Source organism: Melanotaenia boesemani, chromosome 6 (genome assembly GCF_017639745.1).
Source record: "Melanotaenia boesemani isolate fMelBoe1 chromosome 6, fMelBoe1.pri, whole genome shotgun sequence".
NCBI lineage: Eukaryota > Metazoa > Chordata > Actinopteri > Atheriniformes > Melanotaeniidae > Melanotaenia > Melanotaenia boesemani.
The window spans coordinates 30,696,389-30,710,737 of record NC_055687.1 but is presented as its reverse complement, the minus strand read 5'-3'; the positions used below and the strand labels follow the sequence as shown (position 1 = coordinate 30,710,737).

The 14,349-nt window shown below is 39.5% G+C and overlaps 1 protein-coding gene across 2 annotated transcripts in view; it reads right to left on the bottom strand.

Annotated features, from left to right (window-relative positions):
- bckdhb (branched chain keto acid dehydrogenase E1 subunit beta) overlaps positions 1-14,349 on the bottom strand; it is a 73,084-nt gene that overhangs the window by 13,579 nt on the left and 45,156 nt on the right. For both annotated transcript variants that reach the window (XM_041988003.1, XM_041988004.1), the window contains exon 9: positions 1,245-1,331. In XM_041988003.1, coding sequence (XP_041843937.1) covers positions 1,245-1,331 — 87 coding nt within the window. The remainder of the gene's footprint in view (positions 1-1,244; positions 1,332-14,349) is intronic.

Sequence of the window (14,349 nt, the reverse complement as noted above, 5' to 3'; positions counted from 1 at the left end):
TTTTGCCATGCGACTCCAGTCTGAACAGCCAGGTCGCATTAATCCGACCTACAGGTCATGCACACGTTTCTCTGTACAGACATGGCTGCCACTGCTCCACAGAATGCCATGGCCAAAAATCTGGCTCTCCTCTTTTGTAATCTCCTCCTGAAAACGATGCCATTGAAAATGTGCTGGCTACGGTTGGACAATAACTTTAACTGCAACATATGCTCCGCTGTTACCGTCCATGTTTACTTCCACAAACACAAAGACAAACACACACACTCACCGTGATGTCGTTGTGTCTTCTACGCATGTGGGACACTTTTGGTGTGGATGAGGTTCATACAGGTGATCACATACAAGTCGCATTTCATTGGAAATGTGAACGGACTCTCAAAAAAATCAGATTTCACAAAAAAATCTGAATTTAGCATTTTGCCCTGCAGTGTGAACCTAGCCTTAGTAATGATAGATATACTTGTAAACTTATGGTTTTAATGGGATTTGACTAAATTGTGTCTTTTTTGATTTCAGATTGCAGCATTTTAATAAATATAGCTATCATAATGCTATAATGAAAAACAATAAGAAAAATAACGTGACTGAATTAGTTGTTTGCTTATATTTTCTGGAAAATCTGATGCATCCAAAGTGATTAAAATACCAGAATCATTTCATGTCCTCTTGGGTTTCTTTGCTGAATTAGTCACAGTGCAGGCCCAAAACAGCCAGTGTGTTGATATCCAGTTGCTAGCATGTGATGTGGTGTCACACAATTACTTTTATACTCAGAAAATACAGGAATTTGTATTTCTTTTATGGACAAAAATTTACAATGGCAGTTGGAAACAACGGTATCCTTATGAGCTCTGATTTTCTGTCCACATTCACAGCCTCTGAATGTGGCCAGCTTCAAAATCCCCTGCAATGAACCTTCTCTCTCACCTTAAACATCATCTCTGACTCACATCTCTTTTCTCTGCCTTTTACTCCTACCCTGGGCGAGCAGGTCTCACACTTTGAAAACCATGACTCTGGGGCATTCAGCGACAGCCTATTTGAGCTTTATTGCAAAGTGGAACTTTTATGGTCAAAACTATAGCCAGCTAACAAGATCAGAACCTTTGAAGGTCACCTCCTTCCCCTGGGAGCTTAAGATGCCAATAAAATCTCATCAAATGCAGCATGTTCTCAACATGGACGTACATACACTCACACCGTCCATCAGATGAAGAAACAGACTGACGCTAAGCACTCACCTGGACTGTGGAGCTGATTTCAGCTGCAAAGCCTCCTGTTATTGGTGCCTCATGACTGATGAGCAAACGCCCAGTTTTCACCACCGACTGGAAAAAAAAAAAGATGTATGTAAGTTATAGATCTCCAAACATGCAGTCAAATAAGTTCAGTTCTCAACTGAGAACACTTTCTTTTGAAATGCACAACATTTTAGTTGTCTCATTCAATCCAAACTCATTGAGGCAAAGTGATAATGACAGGGAATAGTTCCTGGTTGATGGGGGGGAGACAAAAAAAAAAAAGCCACAAAGAATTTACCCACACACATTTGCACTTGCTGATAAAAGTCAGTGCGAGTTATGACTGAATGAGATCCCCTGCGGAGGTGAGAACCCAAATGCTGGAGGTGCCACTCTCAAGTCAGTATGTGGGCTGTGAGACGGGTGTTACCAAGTAAGAGTGGTTTACATGTTGCACTCTGTGGTGTGCTATATCTGTTGACTTCCCTCAGGGTGCATTTGTGTCTGGCTGTGTTGTGATGTGTGTGAGAGCCTGCATAAAATGAATATGACACACGGTACGAGCTGAAGGGCTGATTTAGGCTGGTACACAGGGCCAACTGGACAATCATGGACATTAGAGGTCTCCGCCTCCCAGGCATTTGTATCTGGGTTTTCTGCAACCTGACATTACAGCAGAGGGATGCCTCCGCCCCACCCGTTATCTACCACAGCATAAAACCAATACTAAACTATAATCTCATCCACTGGCCACTAGTCCAGACCAAAGCTATGTCTGTTCTCTGCAACTTCAGCAAACCTTTTCCTCCCTCTATCCAGTTGCCTGTAGTTTGTTTCCACCCATAAAATCTAAATAAAACAATGTTCTCAAGGTAAATGTGTTAATGCAATATTATTTCATTAGTCAGCTTTACTATTAACCACATTCACTAGCACTCAGACCAACACTGACTGTCTTAAACCTGATAAAACGTTGTCCTCAGCCAAAAACACCAACATATTCTTACTATAAAAAACACTACCTCTTAAATTAATAACCAGAAAGTTAGGGGAGTAAATTACAAATTGGATTATGATACAATTCAGAGGATAATGATTCAGTTTTTGCCAATATTACAAATTCTGCTAGAATGCATCAAACACAATTTATAAACTATAATCTCATTCCTGAGCTGAATAAGACATTTAAAAGAAAAACTATCTGTTCTTTAGCAAAATACTGTCTTTAAAACATTCACATCATGTAAAAAAAAAATAAAAATGAAAGAAGAAATCTTGATCTGCAAACATTAAAGCAGGATATAGGACTTAATCATGATAAACATTAGTAAGTCTGTGAAAGCTTATTATAGTTATTTGCCACACCTTTCCATATCTGTATTTGTTGTCATTAATTCAAAATAATTTTGATTGTTAGAACAAAACACAAATTCTTCCATTAGTGCGTCTTATGATATGATAATAGCGTCGATGTTTTCAATTTGAATTGTTGGATCATTGATCACTAAATCATGTATTGATGTAGATGGATGTATAGTTGAACCTGTATTAGCTTCACTGGGTACATTCGGCTGACAATATAACACACCAGCCAAGTACAGCTTGAATACTAAAAGTTATTCATGATAACATGACAGACTATGACCAGAGCTCACAAACCCTACATCATGGATAAAGCTGGGATTTTCTGGTTATACTGGTGGAATTTATCCTTGATTTGGTTTCACAAGCAGTGCTACATAAGTTACCTTGGAGATTTATAGTGTGCAGCAAGCTAATTGGCTCCTGACAAGATAAGAGTTACTTAATCTTGGAGTCTGTTTTCATTGTCCAGGAATCGCCTCTAACAGAAATGTCTTTTTGAACAGTTAGTGTTTCCCACGGACCAGGTAGCAATGTGTGGGGCTCCCATGGCGCCGGTGAAGGGATCGAGTGTTGCGGTGTCGTGGTGTTCGGTGGACTCGGTCATCAGGGTGAATGTAAACTGTGTGCAGCAGGCAGCGTTTAAGCACAAACTTTCTGAGCTGCCATATTAAATATACACCTATATGCTTATCTTTTGTTCTTCAATTTTAAAGAGACCATTTTAAAGCTGCAAGAAGCATTTGAAATTATTCAGCTCAGTCTTAACTCTTTAAAGTAAATTCTTTGAGAGAAGAGAGGACAAAGAGAACTAATCCGTTTCCATCTCACCAATCATCTCCATGGTGATAATATCTGTCATTAAACCACCAGATGTGACGACTGCAGTTAAACGGTCAATATTGATGAAGAAACTCTGATAAAAGTGATGATCTGGATAAAAAGCCTAAACACACGTTTTGCCTTTTATCACTGAAGTGCAAGTGTTTGTGCAGGAATGATAAAAGTTCGACAGCAGCATCACCTAAAGTAAACTGTTGATTTTATTTTTACATTAGATAATAACTTCAGTTGTAATGATCAGTTCAACGTTTTATAAAATCTAGACCTTAAAAAAGGTCTCATTTATGACCCCCTTTTCCTGGTCAGTGCCCCTGCCTGGCCCCCCATTTAAACATTTCTAGACCCGCCCCTGCATATCTGAAGTATAAACTTGTCTACCACCTGTCAGCTACTGTGTTAGAGAAGAGTTCTGACACAAACAGTACTTCGAGGTAAATGTTTGTCGGTGTGATTCATGAACTGCTAGTTTCCTCCTTCCCAGCTGAACAATAAACTCAAGAAGAGAGACAGTACTAGCAACAGAAAAACCGATCAGCTGATCATGGACAGCCGGTCACGGAACAAGAGGAGGCAGAGCACAGACACAGAGGACCACAGATCGGCCACGTTTATGCAAAACTTGGAGGAAAGTTTTTTTAAAACATGCGGGAAAAGTGCAGGTGTTGAACCCTCTTACAGTGGATGTGGGTGTTAAAACACCATCATTCTCAACGGGTGTGATGCCCATTGGTTGTTCCATCCATGATTTTTTTTATTCTCAAATCTATTCATAGCCAGCCGGCTCATCTTTTCAATATCCATCTAGCTCCGTCATAACAGAGAAATGAAGGATTTATTGGGCTTGTCATGCCGGGCATGCATTAAATAGTTAGTGCCATTAACGCATTATTTTTGAAAGCCTTCTTCTTTTTTTTTTTTTTTTTTTTTTAATGGTGCTCTGGGGGTGGAATCTGTGGTGCTTGGAGTTTATTTTGCCAGACATTGGTCTATATTTGGGAAACCCTGTGTTTTCAAAAAACACTTAATCCATGTTCTCCTTGAGTCCTTATGTGCTCTGCTTTTTATTGATTATCTAGCAATAAAATACCATAACAAGACCCAAAAACTGCAATTAAAATTTTCAATTTAACAACTCCAGCTGCTCATATTGATGTTTAGCATTTGTAAACAGGCTTGGCGTGCATCACTCTGGTTGCTGAAATGACTGATTTTGTCTTATTGATGTGCAAAGTTATTTTCAATGAAGTCAGCGATGAGATCAGTATACAAACACAGAATTTTCCCTTCATAATGGCAGGCCCGTTTATAGAGGACATGTTGGATGATGAAGCCCTCATACTAACAAAGGAATTGACAAAGTGAAAGAGCATTTCAGGTCAGACTTCTGGCTTCTTTAGAAGGCCACCTGCATGAGCAGTACGCATTTTTAGGGACTGAAAAGAAACATGAATGGATGTTCTGATTTTTACAATGACATGTCCTTGTATGCTTATAATCTAAGTAAAGCCATCATTTTTTTTATCCATGTCATATTTCCTCTGTGAGAACAGTGATTTACACAAAAATTAACAATATCAATATTATTAATATTAATAAATATAAAATTTCCTGCAACATACATACTTTTAACTCAAATTTAAGGTTAAAAGTACATCTTTATTAAAAAAAAAAAAGCATTTCTTCATTTCCGTTTCAAGCCATCACAAATTTAGTGTCCAAAATACCTCAAAAATCTGTCAATTTTAGCTTATAATAAATACACAGTTCTTACTTTTTACAAATACAAGATTTAAAATCAACTGGGGAGATAAAATCGAGAATGACTGAGGAGAGAAACTGATTGAGAAATCAGAGTAATTAAACATTTCTGAGTGTTTCACAGCAGCTATGGTGTAAGGCAGAAATACAAGCACAGCAAACCCTCAGAAATATGTAACGAGCAGATTTTAAATGAACGGAGCTTAAACCGTTTCCTTGTTTGACAGTCTGTAGGCTACAAGACCGCTGAGAAGGAACGAAACACTCAATTTAATTTCCTTTATCTACTCGGTGCCTGGAAATGTAAAACATCCAGTACTGAAATAATTTTTTAGCCTCTTGACACAAAAAAAAAAAAAAAAAAAAAAAGACCCGGGTCCTTGAAGTTCTGGGTAATGTCGGTCAAAATGCACTTTTAGTCCACACTTATTCTGCAACATGGACCCAGTTACACACTGATCAGGAGTTAGTTCAGAGTCTCTGTTGGCCATGTTGTCGTGTTAAACTGCTAATTTGTTTGTTTGGTCTTTACTGAATAATGTCAGTGACCAACTTAAACGGGACAGAAGGCCTATGGGGATAAAGATTTCTTGTTTTCACTCTCAAATATCATCTTGCTCTGTCTCAAAACTCTGCTCTCAGGCTCAAAAAGTCCCTTCTTGCTCTCAAATACATCATTCTTCCTTTCAAAACTCTGCTCCTCTTATAAAGGAAGTTTTGTGTTGCAGGTTTCAAATCTCCTGCGCTCAAGCTTGGTCTCTTTCCACCACACTCAGACACATTCTCTTTTCTCTCAAAACTTCTGCTCTTGGATATTTTTTCCCTCTCCTTTGGGTTGCTGAATGAGCTGTCTGTCGAACATCCTCCAGACAACAGAATACTGGATAAATCCTGACTGAGCAAATTGTCCCCACCTTCTTCAGGGTGCGCTTGTTTTACTTCAAACAGCTCACTCAGGAAATCAGTACTTAACTGGGATCATCAGTAAACACCCAACTCAATCTCTAGTATGCATTACGTTTTAATTATGTTTTTTTTTTTTTATTTTAACATATGCCTGTTAGTGTTTCTTTTTTATTAAAGAAAAAAAGTATTTGCTAACTCACAGTAAAGGTACTCATTTCAAAACTGACTGTACCTATACAAATGTACTGTGTACCAAGTATTAAGCTAAGGACATCATAAATTGAGACAGATGTTCTGCTTTTATGGTTCTATAGAATTAACCTATGGTAAATTAGCATGCATATAGAGCTGATCATCATTCGTGTCAATTAGTGTGTATTTCTCTCATAAAATATATAACATGAAACTAACTTGCATTTCCAAAATTTCAAGCTTATTACTCGTACAGGATCTGCTTCAACATCACATCATGGAGAGATTGTTAAACAAAATCCAATACATAGTCAGCCATCCTGATGTAGATCTTTATTATCTTCACTTTATGCTTGCACAAAGTCCTCTTAGTTAGTAGTAACCATTATTTATAACCAGGTGAGTCAACTGAGAACCTGTACTCAATTACAATGACGACCTGACCAAGAGGCAGCAGAAAGAGGCGACACAGAAACAAAAACAGGAAAACACTAGAAAAACTGCATAACGAGTTGAGGCAGAAGACGATCTTACGGATTTACCAGAGGTAAGAGTTTTGAGAGAGTGTGATGGCCCACCACACATGGTAATATCCACACGTCTCCACTTGTGTACATCTACTTTAATGTTGTTTGCAGCCCTGAGTCTAAATACCACACATTCCATTTCACATTACTTCATTACTAAACTACTTTAATTTTTCATACCTTACAATGTTAAATACACCTAGGCACTGTAAGAATAAATTATGTTTCTTTCTTTCTTTGAGTTACCTGGAGTTCAGCCTCTCCTTCATGCTGCAGCAAAGGCGTGGCCAAGGGCTGAGGATTCTGATTGGCTGCTGCCAGCTCCATTGGACCTGACCACATGCCGCAGTGTCATAGGGGTGTTTGGTGATTTATTTTAAGGTTTTGGTTTGTGCAATTTTTAGAAGCCATTATATTTCCCCTTTTTTGTGTTTTACTCTTGGTTTAGCTCAACTTGTATTTAAGTTCACCTGTTTGATTGTTCAGGTCAGTTTGTTTGTTTATGTTCATTCGCTTGTTTGCTTGCTTAAGTTCTACTTCGTTCTGATTTTGAGTCTAGTTATATTTAGCTGGCCTCTTTTATCAGTTTGTTTAGTTGAATTTTTGGATTTTGTAAAACTTAGATTTTTGGGTTAAATAAAAAGACCCAAGTTATTAACAAAAACCTCCTGTGTCCTGCTGCCTTACTGCTTGGTCCCTGACAGAGAAAAATTTATATTTGACTGTGAAAACAAGAAATCTTGCCCTCAAATCAAACAATTACGCTCTTAATTAAAGGCAGGTAATTTTATATTTGTATGGAGTACATTTCTGCTTAACAATCTAAAGCTAAAATTTCAACAGATTTGTAAATTAAATAAACATGCAAATTACACAGGGTCATGTGATTTAAGATCATGATCAGTTCAAGTCAAAAAACTTTGATATTCTGCACCATTGCTACCAATAATGATGATATTGTAGATGGCATTATAACTGTGTAAAATCTTCATTTCCCAGTAAAATACCAGCAACATCACACAATGCAGACTTCACTGAAACACAGCTGGGTGAACATCACATTCTGCCAGTCCCCCAAAGCCACAAACCAAACCTCCATCGTAACTGAAAAATCTACTGAAAATAAGCATCACATCTGCCCATTTAAATTAAGCTTGCCATACATGCACGCACACAAACATACACATATTTTTCAGGGCTTCATCCTGATGCTAAACAAGCAAATGTTTGCATTGCTGAGGTCTACATAACTGGCTAACTGTGCCACTGTCACTCAGATTCATGCCAACATGCATCGGTTACTGAACTGAACCATTTAGAAAAGAACTAAATTTGATGCTCTGGTCAATACTGAGGCAGCTAACCGTCATTCTTCATTAGAGCCCAACCAATTGATTGATTACATCGGCTGATTATGGCACAAAATAACCATAATCAGTTTTACCGATTAAATGCTGATATATTCTTATTTTAACATAAAACAGTAAATGTTGTCAAATGTCGGAGTCATGCAGAATGGTTTGCCACTAGATGGAGCTCTGACTCCATTTAATCCTCAGTCTTCACCACAATAACTATGGCAGCTAAAACCAGGCAGCACCACACTACAGTACTACGACAGATACATTTATAACGATGTCGGGAAATTAAGAATCACTCAGCATGTCTCCAGTTTTAGTTTAACTCTGTCATGTGTCATGATAGTGACCCATGCTTTGTTGCGTTAGTCACGCTTTATTTTGTTGCATTGCTAAAGTTCTGCTAACCTAACTTTGTCTGTTTATGTTAGCAATGACATCACTGAGCATCCCGACCCAGCATAGCGTTAGCTAACAGCTTAAAAACCAGTAAGTAACTGCAAAAATATAGTAAAGGTAGAAAATATTTGAGAGTACAGAACAAGTTTTCATCACCCCATCAGCTGCGTGTTGGGATGCATTTAAGGAGAAGCGATGTGAAGAGAGTGCAGAGAGGAGGGGAAAAGTTAAAATGATGAACATTACTCTCTGTCTCAGCAACTGTCATGATGTCCGGTCACTTTTAGTTTTACTTTGTCAAAAAATACGGAACTTGACGTGTTTTGTTGTGGAGAAACTAAGTGTCGGACTGTTTGTGACCATTATGTGTTTAAAATGCATCTCTGTCAACATGTTTTGACATCTGAGAAAAACATCTAGTTTTTAATTTTAGTTCATATGAGTCATGACTTCATGGTAAAGACAATAATGGAGTAGAGAAAATGTTATTTAACATTAAAAGGTATCAGAGGGCTGCAGAAATAATGATTTGCCAGTAACTTCATTCATATTGCTTACATATAGCATAGATACACTTATGTCCTAAATCTAAAGACAAATTCATTAGTACAGCTGGTAGCTAAACATGCTCCATAGAAAGAAAATTCACAATGTAAATTTAAGCTAAAATAAATTAAATAGAACTTCTTTTATTAATTTTTTCTTTTCCGGCCGATTAATCAGGTTTCAGAATTTATTCTGCCAAATATCGGAATCGGCCTCAAAGAATCCATTTTGGCCGGGCTCTAACCTTCATCATACGAGTTGAATGAGTTCAGCCAAATTTACTGATTACATGACACTATCTTCAGGAATGTGGAACTTAATAACAACAGCTGGCAGTCTTCACAGCGAGAAGGAATCAAGCGGCGAGCTGAGAGTTGGGCGATGCCTTGATATGACATGTTGCTGTTAGGTTTGCCTCAGCGTGATGACTCATACAGGTCCGGCGAATAAACAGAGCTGCTGCCGAATCCGCCACTCCACCCTGATGCTGAACCCATTCCTCATCTTACACAAACATGTACACAAAGGCTGCTAACATCCAATTTACACAGAGACTCCAACACTGCCCAGATTTCTCTGTCCGTCCTCTCCCTGAGGGGACACCCATCACTGATGCTTCAGGAGTACATTCTTCAAATGCTTTGGGCACAAAAGGAGGTTGCCATTGTTTTTATAATAGCGCAGCATAGAATTTCAGACCCTGGGGGCCAGGGGAAACTTGTGACTTATTTAATAAACTTGAACTACAGCCATGCAACATAACAAGTGATAGGTGCAGGCAAAGTGTCCAGTATATGGCATGAGCTTGCTTAAATTGGGCTATGCTTAAGTAGCTGCATGCCAGTGCATAAAATGACATTATGTTAAAAAAATGTCAAAATGTGGTAATGTCTGCGGCGGCAGAGAGACAGCGGGTGCACTGGTATGGCAGGTGAAAAGGTTCATATGACAAAAAAAATGTAACTTCTACAATAAAAACAATATCTTCCTGCTGCAGACCTGCTACATCACCTTCCACATTACCTGTAAAATGTGGGTTTGTAAGCCAAGACATTCTTTCATATTTTAATCCGTCTATACTTGACTTGCTGGACACGTCCAAGTTTTCTACATATCAAGAGTGTATCCTGATTTTTTGTTTAGGTTCAAACTTATGCTGCGGATATGGTCGGGTCATATTGTTAACCCCTTCAGAACCAAAGACCTTTATCGCTGCTGCACTGCTAAACCTGCACACAGCAGAGCAGCTGTGTTACTGGAGAGCTTGAGCAGTAAAAACTGGATGTTCTAAAAGTGAAGCTGTAGTAGAAGAAAAAAGAGCCATATCTATTGTCTGGAGATACTTTAGTTTAAAAAAGTTAGGCAGGTACTAAACTAAAGCTTCTTAGTGACTAACTGTCACTAAGAAGTTTTTTACCAGCTCAGAAACATCAACAGAATTAAAAGTTTAGTCTCCCAGAAAGACCAAGAGAAACTCATCTCCAGTAGGCTGGATTACTGTAATGGTCTTTTAACAGGACTTCCTAAAAAGAGGATTAAACATCTGCAGCTCATCCAGATGCTGCTGCGGTTTTAACCAGGACTAAGAGATCTAAACACATCACATCAGTTTTGAAATCTTTACTCTGGTTTCCAGTCAGTCACAGAATAGATTTTAAAACCCTTCTCATTGTTTACAAATCCCAGAATGGTTTAGGCCCAGAATACATATGTTCAAAGAATATAAACCTAGCAGAGCTCTTAGATCTAAAGACTCCAAAGGTCCGAAGGTCAACTAGTCCAGACCTGAGTCCAGACTAAACATGGAGAAGCAGCATTTAGCTGTTATGCTGCAAACAAGTGGAACAAACTGCCAGTGGAGATTAAACTTTCCCCAAATGTAGACATTTTTAAATCCAGGTTAAAAGCATTTCTTTTCTCATGCACCTATGCATGAAATCTGCATGTTAACTTTTTTGAACTTATCCTGCTTTTAATCATTTTAATGTATTATTTTATTGTGATTGTGTTGATGCCTTTTACTATTTCTAAATATCTGTAATGTCTATTTTTATGTAAAGCACTTTGAATTGTCCTGTACATGAAATGTGCTATACAAAATACTGTCGAGATAAAGTTGTCACTAGAGGCGGCAACATGAGCAATTTGCTGCACCACCTTAGCTGCAAACATGCTTATAAGTACCACAGAATGTATTAAACTAAGATCAGCATCCTCCATATGCTCAGGTAAAACTGAAAATGATGGAGGACACGAGAGACATGTCACTTGTAGACATATTTGCCAGAGGTACTGCATTTGCCAAAAAAAAAGCATATGGTGGATCATGGTTCTACAAACCATGCAGAAAGACAGAATGAATAACACCCAGCCTGAAGTGGTGATCTGACTTCCTCAAGCTACACCAGATTAAAAGTCACAGAATGTGAAACATGAAACACAAGTAATTTTGCAATCCTCTAAACCCCAGTTGTCTATCTGAGTGAACTCAACTCCCTGACTGAGGTTTAAAGTACAATATCAAGAGGCATAAAAAAGACACACACGTAGATTCGGACGTTTTTATATCTGACAGGAAACTCTGACAGCCCTCCAACTTCAGCACAGCAATTGTGGCTGCAGCCTTCAATCCAGTTGCTTCCGGTTCAGGAGACTGAACCATCTACTCTCATCACGCGGTTTCATTTTATTTTCTAAAGTTTTCCAGTCCTCTTATTTGCCCGTGACAGCCACCTTTCATGTCGACAAAACTGGGACTCGAACCAGGGGCAAAGCCGCTACTCTTAGGACTGCTGCGGAGTCAGAGGAAGTACATCGGACGGTGTAAGAAGATGATCAGTTACATCCATCCAAGGGAAGAAATTATATGCCACCAGTGAGGGAAAGACGGTTAAACATGTCATGAATCTTTCAATATAACCTCAGGAAAACATGTCGGTAGGGGGATCTTTGTGTTATGGTTATATCATGGACATGTGCCTGATGAGTTTATTACTGAGTGTCTCAGGGCCAGCCAATCAGATTCCTTTATTTAAAAACCAAAGTAGAAGCAGTGAAAGAGCAACTGTACACCAATGTAAAATCTGGGAGTGGAAAATGGTGGGAACCTGAAAACTGACACTAAAAAGACAAAAGTTAAATGTGTTAAAACACTAAAGGTAAAAGGAACTTTAATTGTAAAATTGTTTTTGTGCAAACCCATCAAGTAGGTAAGAGATTTCAGTGATTACACTGAAATAATAATGAGACTTTAATTACAGAACTTCCACATTTTGACCTGCTCTTGTGCACAATACTTTTAAACAGTGGAAAAGCAATTTTGAATCCTTTCTAACACCACCTACCATCTGAGGAAAAACAACCATCTCGGGCTAAAAATGAGTAGACTTATCATTTACTACGAGTTTTCCCAGACAATAATTACATGACAAAATAAGGACACACACCCGGAGCCTGATTTAAGTGTCAACTAGGACACTCTGACATCAACTCAATGACAAAAGTTTCATTTTAGCCGAGGATGGACTCTTGCCAATGGGTAGATAAACTTACTATGCTCTCATTGAATGACCTACTTAGCAACAAAGTGAGGTATGTGAGGCACCCTTTTCTAGTTTTCTAGTAAATTCTGAATTCTTTATCAGTGAGAATCAAAATTGTGCAAGATGCTGCTTTAAGGCATCCTACTCCCTGGCTCTGAGTCAGATCGAGGGCTCCTGGCTGGTGGCGGCTGATGGTAGTTGGGCTGGGCCACAGCTCTGGCGGCTACAGCTTTACTACTCATTGTAGTGCAGGGCTGTTATTTGATGCCGGAGTCGTTCCACTGACTGCAGATGAAATGTCATGTTTACTGCTGTTCCCATACACACCCAAACCTAATGAGCAGCGTGGAACTCGTCGTCCAGCTTTGGCTCCTTGGATCCGTCTCTTCCGCCATCACGATCCTTCTTGCTGTGCCCTGTTTCATCCTAGTCTGCCATTTTCCCCCTTGTCACCTCTATACACCACTCAGTCTATCAATTTATCCTGCTCTCCTTTTCACGGAGCCTGTTTTCTTAACCATGACGATCACCCCCGCAATGTGGTCTCACCACTTGGAAGCTGGTGTGCTGTGACCTGGCATGGCCTCAGAGGCTAAGGTCGGTTGCACTACTCTCCCACTGCATATAAGCCATTTTCTGTCACATGAAGACTGACAGATGGAGGTTGACAAAGGCATGAGAACACACACATCACACAGCCACATATTTAAGTGAATACGGGAAAGAGATGCATATAAGACCGATGCACAATATCATAATGGGCTTTCAAAGTTTGCAAATCAGAGGAAGTTGTCAAGACTGATTTTCACAAGGTTAAAATGGGTTGAGAACAATTTAAAAATAGTGGTGATGACTAAATAAAATCTGCTGTGCTTCTACTGTATGCCTCCACAAACACACAACACTGAGTGACTCCCCATCTTCCCATATAATGAGCCTCTCTTCCTTCAAGTCGTCTGTCAAAACATGACAGTAAAAGAATGTTTAGTTCAGCGCCGGCACCGAGGAGTCGTCCTTGCCACTGGATCCGCTTGGCTTTGCCGCCTTCTGCCAGGCCTGTAATTGAGTGGCCACCGCAGGGTCCTAACTCATGAGCCACCATGTGTTCTCCGTGACAAATGAGGGTCGGGACGAGGCTGAATTCCTCGCTGGGGCCTTTAAAGTGGCACTCTGCGATTAGCGCAGAGGGGCGACGGCTGGGCAAACTGTGCTCTGAGGGCAGCCGGGAGGGGAGGAAACACAAACACTTGCTAGCTTTTTTTCTTTTTTTTTTTTTCTGGTGCCGTACAAACTCTTACTCTCTGTCACGACAGAAAGAGGGAGAGTGAGAACCAGAAAGGGAGAGGAGGGGGTGGGAACGGAGGAGAAAGTGCATTGGCACTGGGCAGAGGGCCAAGTAAACCTCCAGCGGAGCCACAACACCAGGAGACCTCAGACAGAAATAATTCCAAACATCCCATAAAGACCCATTAAAGCCAATGAGTCTGAAGCACGTGCATACACACACCACCTTTGTGCTGTGCCACCTTACAACACTGCCAACTAAGCATCAGTGTGCACACGTGCTCATGGCTGTGTACGTTTGACTTGATGACAGCTTATTGTGAGCATCCCAAAGGCTGTAAGAGCAGACAAAAAGCCAGTAAAAATCTATAAACAATTTTTAGAAGCT